Source organism: Octopus sinensis, linkage group LG11, assembly GCF_006345805.1.
Source record: "Octopus sinensis linkage group LG11, ASM634580v1, whole genome shotgun sequence".
Taxonomy (NCBI): Eukaryota; Metazoa; Mollusca; class Cephalopoda; order Octopoda; family Octopodidae; genus Octopus; species Octopus sinensis.
The window spans coordinates 74448154-74465320 of NC_043007.1; the positions used below are offsets into that span (position 1 = coordinate 74448154).

A 17167-nucleotide genomic window follows, 5' to 3' on the forward strand; every position below is an offset into this window, starting at 1 on the left:
GTTATTTTCTTCTCAATCTGAACATTTCTTAAACGCACAATATTTTGGTGCTTTGTGGGTCTTCTATAAAGATAGATTCACTAGTTAGCATGATTTCTGCTCCCACTTTTTATTGGGAATGTTTTTCAATTCCTTCTTTCCCCCCACATTGCTGTTGATTAGCCCCTGTTCAGGCTTGACAGAGTAGACTTATGATCAAAGGCATTCTATTCATAGCCATACCATCTGTTAAGGGCTATGTCATCTACTATCTAATGTGTTCTTTAAAGACTGGTAAAATGATACATAAGTTGATTCAATTAAATAGATTCTCATCTTTCAAAGTTGGTTTTAGCCTAAGAAATATAAGGAAAAAAGCTGTTTACATGTCCACAATCTCAATGTTTATTACCTCAATTTTCTGAAAGTGTACCAGAATAATATTTAACCCTTTCGTTACTAACCCGGCTGAAACTGGCTCTGGCTCTGTAGTACAAATATCTTATTTTCATGAGTTTTGAATTAAAATCTTCCACAAAACCTTAGTCACAATTTATGTTCCTAACACTGGCTAAATGATAACTAAGTTATTTTACTAAATTCTTTGTTATATTTAAAGTAATCGAAAGAAACACAGAACATCTCAAAATAAATACAGTAACGAAAGGGTTAAGTTATTATTTTCTTTGTTTTGAAGCTATTATGACTTGGAACAAATTCTATTTCAGGAAATTGAAGCAGATAAAAGACAAGCAGAAAAGATGGTCAAACCAACATCCCCAAAGAAAGAAATCAAGGTCAGCTAGCATTTTCATTTTTTTTTTAAGGACTTTTAAACTTAATTCATATAAAGCTGACTTCTAAATCACATATTTTGTGTTACGAATATGATTACTGTATTTAAGGTGGCGAGCTGGCAGAAACTTTAGCACGCCGGGCGAAATGCTCAGCAACATTTCGTCTGCCGTTACATTCTGATTTCAAATTCCGCCGAGGTTGACTGCCTTTCATCGTTTCGGGGTCAATAAATTAAGTACCAGTTACGCACTGGGGTCAATGTAATCGACTTAATCCCTTTGTCTGTCCTTGTTTGTCCCCTCTATGTTTAGCCCCTTGTGGGCAATAAAGAAATAAGAATCATTAGCAGGCCAGGCAAAATGCTTAGTAGCATTTCATCTGTCTTTACATTCTGGGTTCAAATTCTGTCCAAGTCAACTTTGGCTTTCATCTTTTCAGGATTGATAAAATAAGTATCTGTTATGAACTGGGGTCCATGTAATCAATTTACGGCCTCCTTCAAATTTGCTGGCCTTGTGCCAAAATTTGAAACTAATATTATTACTGTATTTGATGGCATATAAAACACACTTCTATTTTCAAAAGAATGTTTCAAAAAGAATCACCCTGGGTTCTCTATGCAAAATTGGACTTCCCATAAGCTAATTTTGTCCCTGACTCCCACTGCTATTGGCTAATTTTAATCCAGTTAGTTTCTTCTGCATAGCCTTAATAATATGTTTAACTGTACTGCTTACTTCTTATAGCCAGTAATCTTTTCTGCTATAGTTAAGGTTCTTTTGTAAAATTTTGTAATGTACTGATTGATTACCTTAAATATTACATGTGTTAATGCACTAAAATCTTTTTCCCTGAATATGTGCTTCTAAAATTGGAGTGCATCTAATATGCTCATGTGTCTTTTATGCCACCAAATACAGCAATTTTCTATTAAACATATTTATTTATCTGTCCAGTGTTGCTATTTTAAAATGTTATGATTATCTTAACCATGAACTGTGTGAAGTCTTTGAGTTTATTGGTTTAATTCTGTCTCCATGTAAATTCTTATACTAGAGAGAACAAAGAAATTACCCAAGAAAAAGTATATTGGTATTTTATAAAGGTATTGTTTTATATAATCATATGTAGTGTATATAAAAAGGTTAAATTTATTTTTATTTCAGAGTGTGGATTTCAAACCTGTGAAAAAGGAAGAATTTCATCGCCATTCTGGCTCTGACTTTGATTATCTAAAATTACGGACTGACATGGAGGTGAATATATTTTTGTTTGTTTTTATGAAAAAAATATGCAATAGGAATGTATCCTAGTCAATGACAGTTATTAAATACTTTTGTCATTGACAAAATTGCTGGCAAAACACAAATGAATATTTTAATTTCTTCTTTTATTCTGTCCTGCTCTTTAGCTGTGAGACTGGGACATTGTTCTGGGCCTTTAGAAGCCGCCTGAACTTCTTTGGTATCAAGGTGCTTCGCAGAATTATGGGTTACCTTTGGTCAGATTTCATATCCATCCAACAACTCTACTCAGAAACTAGGATGCGTTCAGTTACTTGTATGATGCTGGAGTGCCTGCTCAGACTGTTTGGCCATGTTGCTCTATTTTCCGAGTTAGACCCTGCTTACAATGTCCTCTTCACTGAGGATTTAGCTGGGTTGATATCTGAAGTGGGTCAACTACATACCACATGGTCACAGTTGGTGAAACGGTATCTTGCGAAGATGGGAACTGACTAGGACTCTGCTTAATGTGTCACCTGGGAGAACCATTACAAGACAAGAAAGAGACTTGGGAATATACCAACAAATGCTGAATGCAGCGACATGTTGCAATGGCACAAGCCCCCGCCTTTGACCTGACCTGATCTTTTATTATGTAGAGGAAGTGGGGAAATGTTTCCATAATGCCATGCCTGAAGGTAAACATCTTTCTTCTATGATAAGAGGAATTTGTGAAGGATAAGTTGAGGTATTAGGAACAACTGTGTAAATTAGAATGAGTCATCTTAATGGAAGCAAGTATAGAGATAGTGGATAACTTATTGACATCTGTTTTCCATGCTGGTATGGGTTGGACAGTTTGACAGGAGCTGGCAAACCAAAGGGCTGCACCAAGCACCAGTGTTTGCTTTTGGCATGGTTTTCTATGGCTGTATGCCCTTCCTAATGCCAACTACTTTACAAAGTGTACAGGGTGCTTTTTATGTTGCATGACCTCTTAATTGAGGGGTTGTCATATCAAGGGAGTTGGCTTATGCCAGGTGACAAGGGGTTAGACTATGATGGGGAGAGAGAGATAAGTACAGGTGTCTTGTTGTAGGAGAGATGCATGGTTTCTCCTGTTGGAAATGAAAGAAAATGGAGATGAAGATGTGTCAGGGCCTATACTTATGTTACAGGAAGGTGAATGTAAGAAAAAGTAGTGAAAGAGGATGGTGGTGAAGATGTCTCAGGGCATAATGAAAATAATTCATACTAAATGCAATGCTTTATACAGATGCAAAGTGCAATATTAGAATAGCAATTAAAGCAAAACATAACATAGCTGTCTTTTTGACAGCTCATCATCATTTTAATGTCCATTTTTTTCATACTCGTATGGCTCAAAACAAAATTGATTGAGGCAGATTTTCAAGGGCCAGGTGCCCTTCTTGTCATCAATCCTCACTTGTTTCAGAATAAGGTAATATTTCCCCACTGGCTGGACATCATCATCATCATTTAGTGCCTACTTTCCCTGCTAGCATGGGTTAGATGGTTTGACTGAAACTGGTAAACTGGAGAGCTGCACTAAGTTCCAGTCTGATTTGACATTGGCTTTTATGGCTGGATGCCTTTCTTAATGCCAACCACTCCAAGAGTGAAATGGGTGCTTCTTATGTGCTACCGGCATGGGTGCCGGTTATGTGACACCGGCATCGACAACGACTATGATTTCACTTGGCTTGACGAGTCTTGGACATAGCTTGTATAACAGTGATGCTTGTTTACAACTGTCACTCGATGTCAAGACAGCAATACTAAAAAACATAAACATGGTATATATATATATATAATAACAACCCATGCCAGCATGAAAAGTGGATGTTAAACAATGATATATATATATATGTGCGGGGTGGGGGGCTGAGAGACTTTTGGTTTAGTGCCCAGATTTGCATTTAGCCAGCCATAGCAAGTTGTACTCTAAGCTGTGGCGAAAACAACTAACCCACAAAATGAAGAACTCTAATAAAAAAAAATCTGTGGTGTGCCGTTAATTGATTTTATGGTAAACTTATTTGCCAACTTTCTGCTGCTAGCGTTTCCCAGAATTATGATTGGTTCTACACAAGACTTCACCAATGTGGGTAGTCTAACTGCTATAATATTGACTGCTTATACTCTCATACAGGGAAGCCTATAGGAGAATCCACTATGGTTTTATATATATATATATTATATATATATATACACACACACACACACACAGATGCAGTTAAACACTATTTGGCTTGATACTTATAAATAAACATATATACACATAGATATATATATAGAAATATATGGATACGTACAACTAAATATATTCAGATGAAGAAACACAGAGGTGTATATAATGTGTATATATAATATATTTAGTTATATATATGTGTGCGTATCTATATATGTATACGTATATATGATTATTTATATGTATGAAGCCTGTTCCTGTTTATCTGTATCGGTATCTCCATATCAGCTCATCTAGATTTCTCTTATACTCAATTTTTATCTTGTGGACCCAATCCTCGATACAGATTTCAGAAGAGGTGGCTTATTAGCAATTACAACCTAATGGCAAAATTAATAGAGGTCATAAAAGTGACAGACGGTGCTGTCTGTGTGTGTATATATCTATATGTGTATATGATTACTTATACATAGTAATCATATATACTTTTGTGATGTCTATTGTGTGTGTGTGTATATATACATACATATATATATAAAATACAAAATGGAACAAGAACGCAAAGCATCCGAACAGCTAGGTGATACAAAAAGGACAACAAAACATCCAGATAGATGATACAAAGAAAACAAGGACGGGTCATTCAAAGCCCTCTATCCCCAGTCAAGCACCAGATTATCATCACAATTTTGGCTGATTATTCTTGAGATTGCTCCAATGATACACACACACACACACACAATATAGATCACAAAAGTATATATGATTACTATGTATAAGTAATCATATATACATATACACACATAGATATATACACACACAGTCAGCACCCTCTGTCACTTTTGTGACCTCTATTAATATCTGTAATATAATATGTGACAATTATTTGGTAACCATAACGAGACTCCGAGTTTCGGATGTCGGGGCGGAAAACTGCTCTGGCATCTTGTCAGTTATCAAGGCAATCAAAAAATGCTATGATTTTCATAGCATTTTTTGATTGCCTCAATTACTGACGAGATGCCAGAGCAGTTTTCCACCCCAACATCCAAAACTCGGAGTCTTATTATGGCAACCAAATAATTGTCACATATTGTATTGCAGATGAATTCCTCTATTTACATAATATCGAGGTCTCGTTCATTCTTTTGTTGTCTTATGATTACTATTAAATTATATATATATATATATATATATATATATATAAAAAGGCTTCTTTCAGTCCATCCATCAAACCCACTCACAAGGTTTTGGTCAGACCAGGGCTATACCAGAAGACACTAAAGTGCCACACAGTGAAACTGAACCCAAAACCATGTGGATGGGAAGCAAGCTTCTCAACCACACAGCCACACTTCCTTTACTTCATTATTTCCATTAAATTTATGTCTCATATCTACATTGTTGCCAGTATGTCTAAGCTATGCAGGTGGAACAGTGTTTGTCACAGTATCTTGAAAATGTGAAAAAGAATACTCTATTTATGTTGCTGTCTGTTTCATTGATAGTCTATTTGGCCATCTTATTAGATTGCTGCTTAACATTGCCACTGGCTGATGAAATGTTGGCTTGCTAATTATGTGTGTATTTACTAATTTGCTCATATTAAATGATCTTGAACACAATATTTGAGATTAGCATAAATACACAGAAATTCATAAAAAACACACATGCTCTGAATGAAAGAGTTTATTTTGAAAACTGCATTTAAAATAATTAAATTTGGAAATAAGAACTTTAATTCTAAGAATTACAGCCAAAATGCAGCTCTAAAAATATTATACGCAATTAAATCTAAATTTTACTGAAGTTAACAATTGCAGAGTGGAAGGTGTTTGTAAGCCATTTAAGAAACACACAAAAGCCGTTCGATTTCTTCAACATTTAAGTTTAATTTGTCAAAATATTTTCGTCGCTCTAAGACCGCGACCTGTTCACTGACAAAAATCCGTGCTGCATCTCAGTTTTAAGTTGATGTATCTTGACATTTTGAATTTCATTATTGACAGAACAAATACTTTTATTATTATCAGGATCTCATACATTTTTTCTGTGAATTAAATCAATATATGTATATCAGATATATTTTAACTGTTTTTTTTTTTCCTTAGTATACAGTTTACTCTGTCAAATGCAATACTTATTTATTCACATTGTTTTGAATTATCTCTTAGCTTTGAGATTTCAACGATGGGATTGTATATATTTAGAATGACATTGTAGGGTAGGTATAAAAAGCCCTGATCTGGCTTATTTGACCATAAAGCATCGAGTATTTGGGCCAGATATGGCCAGTTTGAATACTAAAGGGTTATGTCAGACATGTTCCTTTCACCGTAGATTGATTCCTTGTCCTGTTTTGATTGGACTGTCACCCCTTTCAGTGTTGTGCCACCCTGTTCTTATTTCCAGTATTTGTCTCATGTGTCTTCCATCATTACATGTCTGAACCATTTAAAATAAACCACGATTATTTCAAATTCACCTCTCCTTTACATTTATCATTTATAGATTTCACATGATGTTTAGCTTTTGAATAAGTTTTCATTCTTTTTTTTTCTCATTTCCATTTCCATGAATGGTTGTTCTTGGAGCTAACTAATCTGTCAAGGAGACTATTTCTAATGTTTTAGACAAGACCTCTCTCTAAATTGGTTGTGATACAACAATCTGTGATAATACATCCATATATCCTGAATAGAAAATTATTGCAACAGGAATATTTTCCTTCATCATCCGTTCCTGATGCTTTAGAGCAGTGGTTCTCAACCAGTGTCCTTTTGCCCCCTGGGGGTCCATACAAGGTTTTGTTGTTAAAATTTATGTGTAATAAATTATTTATATTTCTACAATACACAAAATATTTTAACAGTTTTCTTTATACAGTTCTTAATAATATTTAATTATAAAAATATAATGGGATTTTCTTAAGCATCAACTGATTATGAGGTTCCACCCAGTAAAATGGGAATCAAAGAGGTCCATATGTAAAAAAATGGTTGGGAGCTTTACAAGTTCTTTGAGGCAGCTACTTTCTGGTTGGAAATTGTATTGAATGTCAATCAGGTTATTTTACTCTGAACAAAATCAGTTTCTCTCTGATAATTCATTCCATTTATGGACTATATTTATTATGATGCTCTTTTTTGAGCTCTTTATTTTTTTAAACTTAACACTTCTCCAAAGTATTTTAAAAGTTACCAAAATGATTTGACTGGGCTCTTTTTTATTTTTTATTTATTTTTTTTTTGCCTGTTTTTCGGAGAAATGCCAGAGAACAGTCAGAGCCTGTTGCTACTGAGTTTAGACTTTTTGTTAGCTTCTCTAACTTATCAAGGGTGTTGCACTCAAAATCAGAAAATCTTGGTTTCAATTCCCAGTTTAGGTAGTGCATTGTATCCTTGAGTAAAACACTTCATTTCATGTTGCTCCAGTCCAGTCAGCTGTATATGAGTAATGCAATGGACTAGTGTCCCTTTGAGAGGGACGGTTGTGATATCGGTCACTTATACAGACTGGAGATCCAGTTCAAATACCTGCAACATAATGGACTCCCATGAGCCCAGTTGGAGGTCTTAAACCAGACAACTCATTAATTCTATCACCCAAAATAGGAATGGTCCCCCATCTCTCAGATGAGCTTTCACAAAGTTTATGTCTATTAAATTTCACTCACTATGTTTTGGTCAACCTGAAGTGAGTAGAAGACTCTTGTCTAAGGTACCACACAGAGAGATTGAGCCCCAAACCACATTTTTACAGAGTGAACTCCTTAACCACATACCTATTTTTCTATGCAAAGTTGCAGTCTTTCCCCTACTATTTGCATGATTATAAGCAGGCCAGAGAGAAATACTATTGAACTATTTATTATTTCACATACCTTATCCCTTTTGTTACCATACTTCTGTCAACATATGTTTCAATTGTTTCAATAAATTTTTAAAATAATGAAGAATTTAGTAAAATAACTTTCTCGTTATTAGGTTGGAGTATGGAAAAAGTTAGCATAAAATTTTGATGGAAGATTATAATTTGGGCCACTTTAAAACAGTAGGTTTATGTCATAGAACCCAGGTTAGTTTCAGGCGGGTTGGTTTCAAAAGGGTTAATAGGTATGATGTAGAATCTACTTGGGTCATAGATTGGGTTGATATTTTATCATTGGCTGTGCAATGTGTTGAGGGGATAAGGTAACAAATGAAGATCACAAACTTCATATGTGTAGTATGTGTTTTTTAGTAGAACTACTTAAAGTTACTGCCATCATCATCATCATCATTTAGCTTTCATATTCCATACTGGCATGGGTTGGATGGTTTGACAAGATCTGACAGGTCAGAGGACTGATGCACCAATATCTGCCTTGGCATGTTTTCTATGACTGGATACCCTACTTAATGCCAACCACATTAGAGAGTGTACTGGATGCATTTTTGTGTCACTGACATGATTGAGATCACCAGATAGCTTGCAAAACAAGAGCTCTTGATAGAGAGGTGTGTAGTTTTGAGGGAGGTGGCTTATGTCAGGTTTAAGAGACTAAAGAATAATAGAGGGATAGCAACAGATGTCTTGCTGTAGAAGAGATACATGCTGGTGCCATATAGAGTGCACATGCTGGTTCTACATATAAAGTACCCATGCTGGTGCCACATATAAAGCTCCTGTGCTGGTGTCATGTGTAAAGCTCCCGTGCCGGTGCCATGTATAAGCACTCATGCTGGTACCACTTATAAAGCATCTATACTGGTGTCATGTATAAAACACTGGTGCCAATGCCAAGTAAAAAGCACCCAGTACATTCTGTGTAGTGGTTGATGTTAGAAAGGGTATCAAGTCATAGGAATCATGCCAAAGCAGACAATTGGAGCCTGGTGCAGCCCCCAGCCTTGCCAGCATGCAAAATGGGCATTAAATTATGATTGTAATGATGATGACACTCTCATACATTCCAGTAATCAATCCATGTTATGCACAGACTTTCTCACGTCCTCATGCTGTCCCCTGTCACAGCTTTGTCAACCCTTTCTTTTACTATATGATTTACCCTCACTTTTTTTCTTCCCATCACCGTTATTGCTATTATTAAAGTGAACAGTAAGGCAACAAGCAAGTAGAATCATTAGCACGTCAGACAAATGCTTAGCAGCATTTCTTCTGGCGCTCTTTACATTCTGGGTTCAAATACCACTGAGATCAACATTGCCTTTCTTCCTTTCAGGGTCAATAAAATAAAGTAGCAGTCAAGTTGATGTAATTGACTACTTACTCCCCAATTGCTGGCCTTGTTCCCAAATTTGGATCAATTATTGAAGTAAACAGTTCAATCAATAGAATGTGGGCCAGAATATATTGTAGCCTTTACTTCCATCCTTTATATCCTAAATTAAAATTGTGCCAAAGTTTACTGTACCATTGGAACCTACTTCAATGAAGTATTTACCTGGGACAGTGCAGTTGACTATACACTTTGCACCAAATTATTTGTGGGATTCTGCCAAATCAGCATCATCATCATCATCATCGCAAAAGAAAATGTCACTTGTGAGGCATATTTTCCACATCTTGTCTCTTGGATGGGGTTGCAGCTTTGGGTCAGATGGAAACCAAGATTGGGCTATTGGAATCTGACTTGTTAGGTGTTCACAGTTCTCTACCTGTCTGGCAATACAGCTGATGGTACATCAACCCTTGCCTTCTAAAGGGGGTTATTAGTGGGTAAGAGTGATGACATACTCGGGGAAATTCTTGAAGTTGACAGAGCTCAACAGTTTATCCATGAGAGCTTCCAGCATAGGAGATATGAACAACATCCAAAAATCCCTGATTTGACAGTGCTACCTGTTAAGCTTTATGTTTGGTTTTATTGTGGAGTAGGCTTCATTTCTCTGACCATTACTTTCACTCTGGCATTGGTCTTTGTGGTGTTGTACATTGGTCACAAATCATTTTTGCAATGTCTCATCCATTGAACAGAGAAATAATCACATGAGGTACAAGGTTTGATGGAGACTCTGTGTACATCCTACTTACAGTGACTTAGAGCTGTGTAGCAATATTGATATCCTCACTATTTGAGAAAAACATTAGGAATGATCTCGTTTGAGATTACAACCATCCTTGGCTAGTTTAACCCTGTTGTGTCCACTGATGTGATTGATCAGTTTACACACTGGCATGAAATAAGTAGAGAGACAGACTGCGCTAGATGCTAACCAATCAGATCAGTGGACACAACAGGGTTAAACTAGCCAAAGATGGTTGTAATCCCAAACGAGATCATTCCTAATGTTTTTCTCAAACAGTGAGGATATCAATATTGCTACAGCTGCAACAGTCCTATACTTTCTCCATTTCACTACATATCCTACAGCATTCCATGTCCCTTTCAGGTATTCTTTAGTTTCAGCTGAAATGAGGTATTCTGGTTTCCTATTAATGCATCAGTATATCTCTGTTCTTCCGACGTTGTCCCTTATTTCTTTTGCCAACAACGCTCTCTACCACATTCCATAATGTCATACCTGTATTTTTTTAATATATTTTTGTCTTTCTGAAAATGTTTGGTTCATTGGTTTGTTGTTTTGGTGAATGAGAAGGAATTCTTTGCCATTCAGTTAGTGTTGTTGTTCATGTTATATTACTTTTGTTATGTTGTTGTTCTTTGTATGTTCCTATTTTGGCCAAGGTAACATAATAGATAACCTCTGGACTATAATTCTGCTCAACACAAAATTAAAAATATCTTTTGCAAAGTTCTTACCAGAAGATTGGCACCTGCTGTCAGTGGTTTAGTTGGAGATGCATAAAATAATAAATAAATGCGACCTTTTTAATGCCTAGCCAGGCTCATGGGCCTGATTTCCCGGTTTCTATGGCGTATGTGTTCCTCAGTTGGACAGGACGCCAGTCCATTGCAGCGTTACTCATTTTTGCCAGCTGAGTGGACTGGAGCAACATGAAATGAAGTGTTTTGCTCAAGAACACAACGTGTCGCCCGGTCTAGTAATTGAAACCACAATCTTACAATCATGATGCTGACATCCTAACCACTAAGCCATTCACCTTCACAGTTGGAGATGCATAAACTTGTCTGATACCTGACAGATTTGTTTATGACAACCACTTTGTATGATACATCATAGAACTGTTTGGTGAAATTCTGATCTGTTTAAGATCAGTCTGTAGTATACATCAAGATCAGCCATTGCCATGACACTGCTGTCCTAAGAGCTGTCATTTTCAGTCCTTTCTCCGAAAACTGGACGACTATTATATAAAGACATCTGTTCAGTGATCTGGCTAAGTGACCTCTTACTAGCATTGCTTTGTATTATGGTGTTTAATCTGCCAATGATGCACTCTCCCAATCTTGTCTCACCTGTTTGTCTTAGGGCTGGAGCCGTTGTTGTGGAAGCTGAGACATTGTGGGGCATCCTACTCAGAATGGGACACAGGAAAGCCCTACCTGCATTTCTGAGCAAGGCTTTTTATGGTGCCAAATACTTAGGAAATCAGAGTGGCTGGTAACACTTTGTATTGTGCCATTGTCTTAGACTCTTTTTGACCAATGAAAGAAATCACCATTGCTGGCCACCTGGCAGAATCATCTTTTGTTTCTTGTACTTGTTTCAGTCGTTAGACTCTGGTCATGCTGGAGCCCTGAAGAATCTTAGTTGAATAAATCGACCCCACTACATATTTTTTTTAAGCCTGGTACTTATTCTATCAGTATCTTATACCAAACTGCTAAGTTGTGGGGATGTAAACACACACTCACACACACACAGTAGGCTTCTACACAGTTTCTGTCTGCCAGATTCACTCATAAAGCTTTGATCAGACCAATGCATTTAGCCTCCATATTCCATACTGGCATGGGTTGGATGGTTTGACAAGATCTGACAGGTCAGAGGACTGTGAAACACCAATGTCTGCCTTGGCATGTTTTCTATGGCTGTATACCCTACTTAATGCCAACCACATTAGAGAGTGTACTGGATGGTTTTTTGTGTCACTGGACATGATTGAGATCACCAGATAGCTCTCAGAACAAGAGCTCTTGATCAAGGTGCCATGCAGTGGGATTGAAGCTGGAACCATTAGGATGGGGAGCAGACTTCTTACTACACAGTTTAAACCCAGCCAAGGTTGATTTTGCCTTTGATCATTTGGAGTTGATGAAATAAAGCCACAGCCAAGACTGGTGGGTGATGTAAACCAACTGTCTATTTCAAATTGTTGGACTTGTGCCTAAATTAGTAACTAATTATACTCTTTTACTCTTTTACTTGTTTCAGTCATTTGACTGCGGCCATGCTGGAGCACCGCCTTTAATCGAGCAACTCGACCCCGGGACTTATTCTTTGTAAGCCCAGTACTTATTCTATCGGTCTCTTTTGCCGAACCGCTAAGTGACGGGGACATAAACACACCAGCATCGGTTGTCAAGCAATGCTAGGGGGACAAACACAAACATACACGCACACATATATATACATATATACGACGGGCTTCTTTCAGTTTCCGTCTACCAAATCCACTCACAAAGCTTTGGTCGGCCCGAGGCTATAGTAGAAGACACTTGCCCAAGGTGTCACGCAGTGGGACCGAACCCGGAACCATGTGGTTGGTAAACAAGCTACTTACCACACAGCCACTCCTGCGCCTATAACAGCCACTACCCTTAAGGCATTAAGTTGACAGAAAATTGTAGGGCACTGGATTAAATTTTGTATACTATTTAGTTTCATCTGTGTATGTTCAAATCGTGTCAGGACTAATAAAAATATATTTCAAACATATTCTGAGGTTATTCAGCTGACTGTCTCCTTTCTAATACATTTGTGATTTTGTGATTGTATGAAATATTACTATCATCATCATCATTATCTTTGTGTATGTGCAAACGTTTCACCTCAATAGACACCTCATTTTGTCTCTGTATATATTTTTGTTAGTGGAAGCATGCTCATGGCTTAGTGGTTAGGGTCTTTGGCTTATGATCATATGGTCATGAGTTCAATTCCTGGTGGTACTTTGTGCCCTTGAGTAAGACACTTTATTTCAAACTGCTTCAGTCCATTCAGCTGGCAAAAATGAGTAGTACCTGTATTTCAAATGGCCAGCCTTGTCACATTCTGTGTCACACTAAATCTCCTCCCTTAGAACTACATTACAAGTACTCTTGTCTGTGGAGTGCTCAACCACTTGCACATTAATATTTCATGAGCAAACTGTTCCTTTGATTGAATTGACTAGAACCCTCATCATTGTAACTGACAGTGTCAGCATTGGACTGTTTCTAAAACTTGATTGTTTTTTTTTTCTTTTTGTGATGATTTGTACATTTTTTAATTTATTTAATGGTTTGGTTTTCTTAAGAGATAGCTTCAGTTAACTCTGCTGGAGTAAGACCTATAAATGGTGATCAATTTTAGTGTAGACAATTAACCTTAGATCAAGCACGCCAAACAAGATATTAATTTTGTAGTCTGCATAATGACAAATGTTAACCAATATGCTTCATTGTGTGAAGGACTAGGGCAATGAAAGCAGATTTCATACACTTTGGACATGAGTCATGTTCCAGGAGATCTTAGTTGTGATTGCAGTAAAATTCAGGGAGATTTTTTATTGGTAATGTTTTGAAATAATATACTGAGGAAGTTCTGAATTTAGCCCAGAAACTAAACTATGTTTTAAACAGTGGTTGATGTTTTGTATTTAATATTGGTGAGCTGGCAGAATTGCAAGCATGATCTTGTATCTTTTACTTGTTTCAGTCCTGAGCCTGCGGCCATGCTGGGGCACTGCCTTGAAGAATTTTTAGTCGAATGGATCGAGCCCCAGTACTTTTTTTTTAAACCTGGTACTTATGCTGTCATTCTCTATTGCCAAACCACTAAGTTATGGGGATGAAAACACACCAACACCAGTTGTTACAAACACAAAGAAATATATGTATGTGGATATATATATATATATATATATATATATATATACACACATGGTGGGCTTCTATCAGTTTCTGTCTACCAAATCGACTCAGAAGGGCTTTGGTTGGCCTAAGGCTACAGTAGAAGATATTTGAGCATGGTGCCACACAGTGGGACTGAACCCAGATCATGTGGTTTGGAAACAAGCTTCTTACTACACCATCATGCCTGATGGGCAAAATACTTAGTGGCATTTCTTCCAGCTATTTACATTCTGTGTTAAAAGCTTCCCTAGATCAACTTTGCCATTCATAGTTTTGGGGTGGATAAAATAAAGTGCCAGTCATGCACTGAGACTGCTGTAATCAACAAACCCCCCTTCCACTAACATTGCTGGCTTTTCGCCGACATTTGAAAGAATGTTGGTTTTGTGAAAATGTTTTTTGCTTATTGAATCTAGGGTTATATACTCTTTGTTATATATGAAGGCTTGTGGCCTGTTGGTTAAGGTGTTGTACCCATGATCGTCAGATCCTGGGTTTGATTTCTGGACTGGGCAGCATGTTGTGTTGTTGAGCAAAACACTTCATTTCACATTACTCTAGTGCTGTGTGGGGATTGGCATGTCAAAGAATAGACCCCCACATTTCCTCTGCGTGTTGTGAAAGGCAACTAAAAGAGGTTGAAGTAGGATTTGCACTCTGACCTCATAAAGCCCTCTTCACCAACAATGACTACCCAAAGAGACCCATGGGTTGGAGTGTAGTCATCTGATTGGCGGAAAGGTGTCATCCACCAGGAGTAGTAGGGAATAACCAACAAATGGTGAGTGCAGCAACATACTGTTACAGTGTATACCTCCATATTACTACTACTACTACATGTAGGGGTTATCTGCTCTTTATTGTTTTTTTTTTTATTTTATAAAGGGTTTTTCTAAGTATAAATAATACTATTTATACTTATAAATCATATTATTTCAGTTTAGTGTTATTATTTATCAATTTATTAATTTATTTTGTATTTTTTCCTTGTTATTTTCTTTTTCATTTTGTTTAGATGACCCCTACTGTTGACAGCTTGATATTACCAGATGTGAAGTTTTATTCCAAAGTATATATTTTTTAATGGATTGAAAGCATTCTTTTTTTTTTTTACCTTTTAATCTTTTATCTTTATTTGAAACTTTAAACTGCTAACCTTCACAATTGCTATAGCTGCCCACTGTTTTGCTTTTTTTTGATTCTCTAAAACTTCTTAGAAATACATCTTCATTTATATGTCAGTGACCAAACACCAGGAGCAGATGTTAGTTTAAATCTCTGCTCCAGTTATTCCTTGTCTTTTACACAAAGTATCTCTTCATCCCTATACACTCGGTAAAGTGTTATGTTTTATCAATACTGATCATAAGCACTTTGTGCTGATCTTAATGTATGCCATACAAATATGTAAGAGATGATGAAAAAGAAGGGCTCATACAAAAGGGATTAGATTGTATTGAAATTTTAACTCCTTAACCATGACTTCAAGTATTTCCCTTTCTGTCTTGGTATACCTAGACTTTTATTTTGCAGTGTTGTGCTTAGCTTCACCTTTTGATTGCAAGAAAACTGTCCAACAAAATAATTTTTCATTTTTTTTTTTTGTTAAAGATTAGGATAATTAAAAGAAAATAGGAAGCAAGTTTCAGCTAAAAGAAGAAAAATGACATGTTCCAAATATGGGGCAGGGGTAGTTTATTGCATGAATGAATGGTTTACATTAGGGTTCCATACGGAAGGAGGATAGTATATTTTGATAATGTATGGTTGGAATTTAGGTTTCTTAGGGCTGTATTTTTGTGGTTAAAAAACTTCATAGTGTGTTGAGTTTAGTGTTTATTGAGAAGAAACTGTGTGTATGAAACAAAAGGCTAAGTGTTTCAGATTGTTTGATTGGAGGAGGAGTACATTTGTAAATTGTGTAAATCATCTTTGAGCAATCAAGAAGAGGCAAAGAAAAATGAAGAACACCAATGAACCAAAGGTTGAAAAAAAATCCAGTAAAGCTTGAATTATCAATAAGATGGCTTAAGTTGCAGCAAATGTGAGACAAATACTCCTTTGTGAGTCCTATTAGAATGTTTTAGACTCTCAAATGCTGTTTCTGTCATAAGTAACCCTTAGTTCTAACTATTTGATATGTAGTGATGTGGTTGAAAAAGATAAGTGATTTGAGTAGTTATGTTAGTTGTAGATAAACTTTATCCATCCTTCATTCTTAATACTGTCCCTCTCCACTCACATTTTACATTGACCACCTTTCTGTACCACCAAATTATCTCTCTTTCTCTACATCTCCCACTCTCTCCAAGCACTACACTTCCTTTCCCCTCACACTCTTGCCATCTAACCAGCCACACATGTCTCTTTCTCGCATCCTTCCTCTGTCTACTGTATCATTATTATTATCCTGTTGATCTTCACCCCTTTCTGTACTGTTTGTCATCTCCTATTCACCCATATCTCCCCAGTTTATATGTATCATTGTTTACCCTTTTCCTCTCCTTACTACCTTCGTCTCTCAACCATATCCAGTCTGTACAATCATCACCTATTCCTCCCTCCAACTATATTCATTATCTCTCAACACTTGCTTTTCATTCATTGTATTTGCTCCCATTCCCCATCACTCTCTCTCTCCATACATTATTGCAACCTCTATCTATGCACCCTCTTCTGTACCCTCTCACTTCTACTCACCCTGACACTTCATCACCACTAGTTTTCCAGTTCCATTCCAATTACTCCCACTCTTGTATACTTTGAGTTCTCATGTAGCTCCTCTACAGCAGGAAATCTGTTCTGTCCACTTCTCATAATTTAACACCTCATCTCCTAGTATAAAGCCCCCACCCTCTCCACTATAGTCAAGCTCAGTCAAAGGGATCTTAGTCTTGCAAACTGCATGGTGACCTCACTTGTGCTGGTGCCATGAAAAAATAGCAACCAGCACACTCTGTAAAGTGG

General features: G+C 36.8%; 1 protein-coding gene across 15 annotated transcripts in view; it reads left to right on the top strand.

Annotated features, from left to right (window-relative positions):
* LOC115217028 (AT-rich interactive domain-containing protein 4B) overlaps nt 1-17167 on the top strand; it is a 143269-nt gene that overhangs the window by 74535 nt on the left and 51567 nt on the right. For 12 of the 15 annotated variants that reach the window (XM_029786568.2, XM_036507720.1, XM_036507722.1 and 9 more), the window contains 3 exons: nt 708-776; nt 1944-2033; nt 15216-15269. In XM_029786568.2, the coding sequence (XP_029642428.1) occupies nt 708-776; nt 1944-2033; nt 15216-15269 (213 nt within the window). The remainder of the gene's footprint in view (nt 1-707; nt 777-1943; nt 2034-15215; nt 15270-17167) is intronic. The other 3 variants (XM_029786570.2, XM_029786576.2, XM_029786571.2) reach the window with 1 other exon arrangement.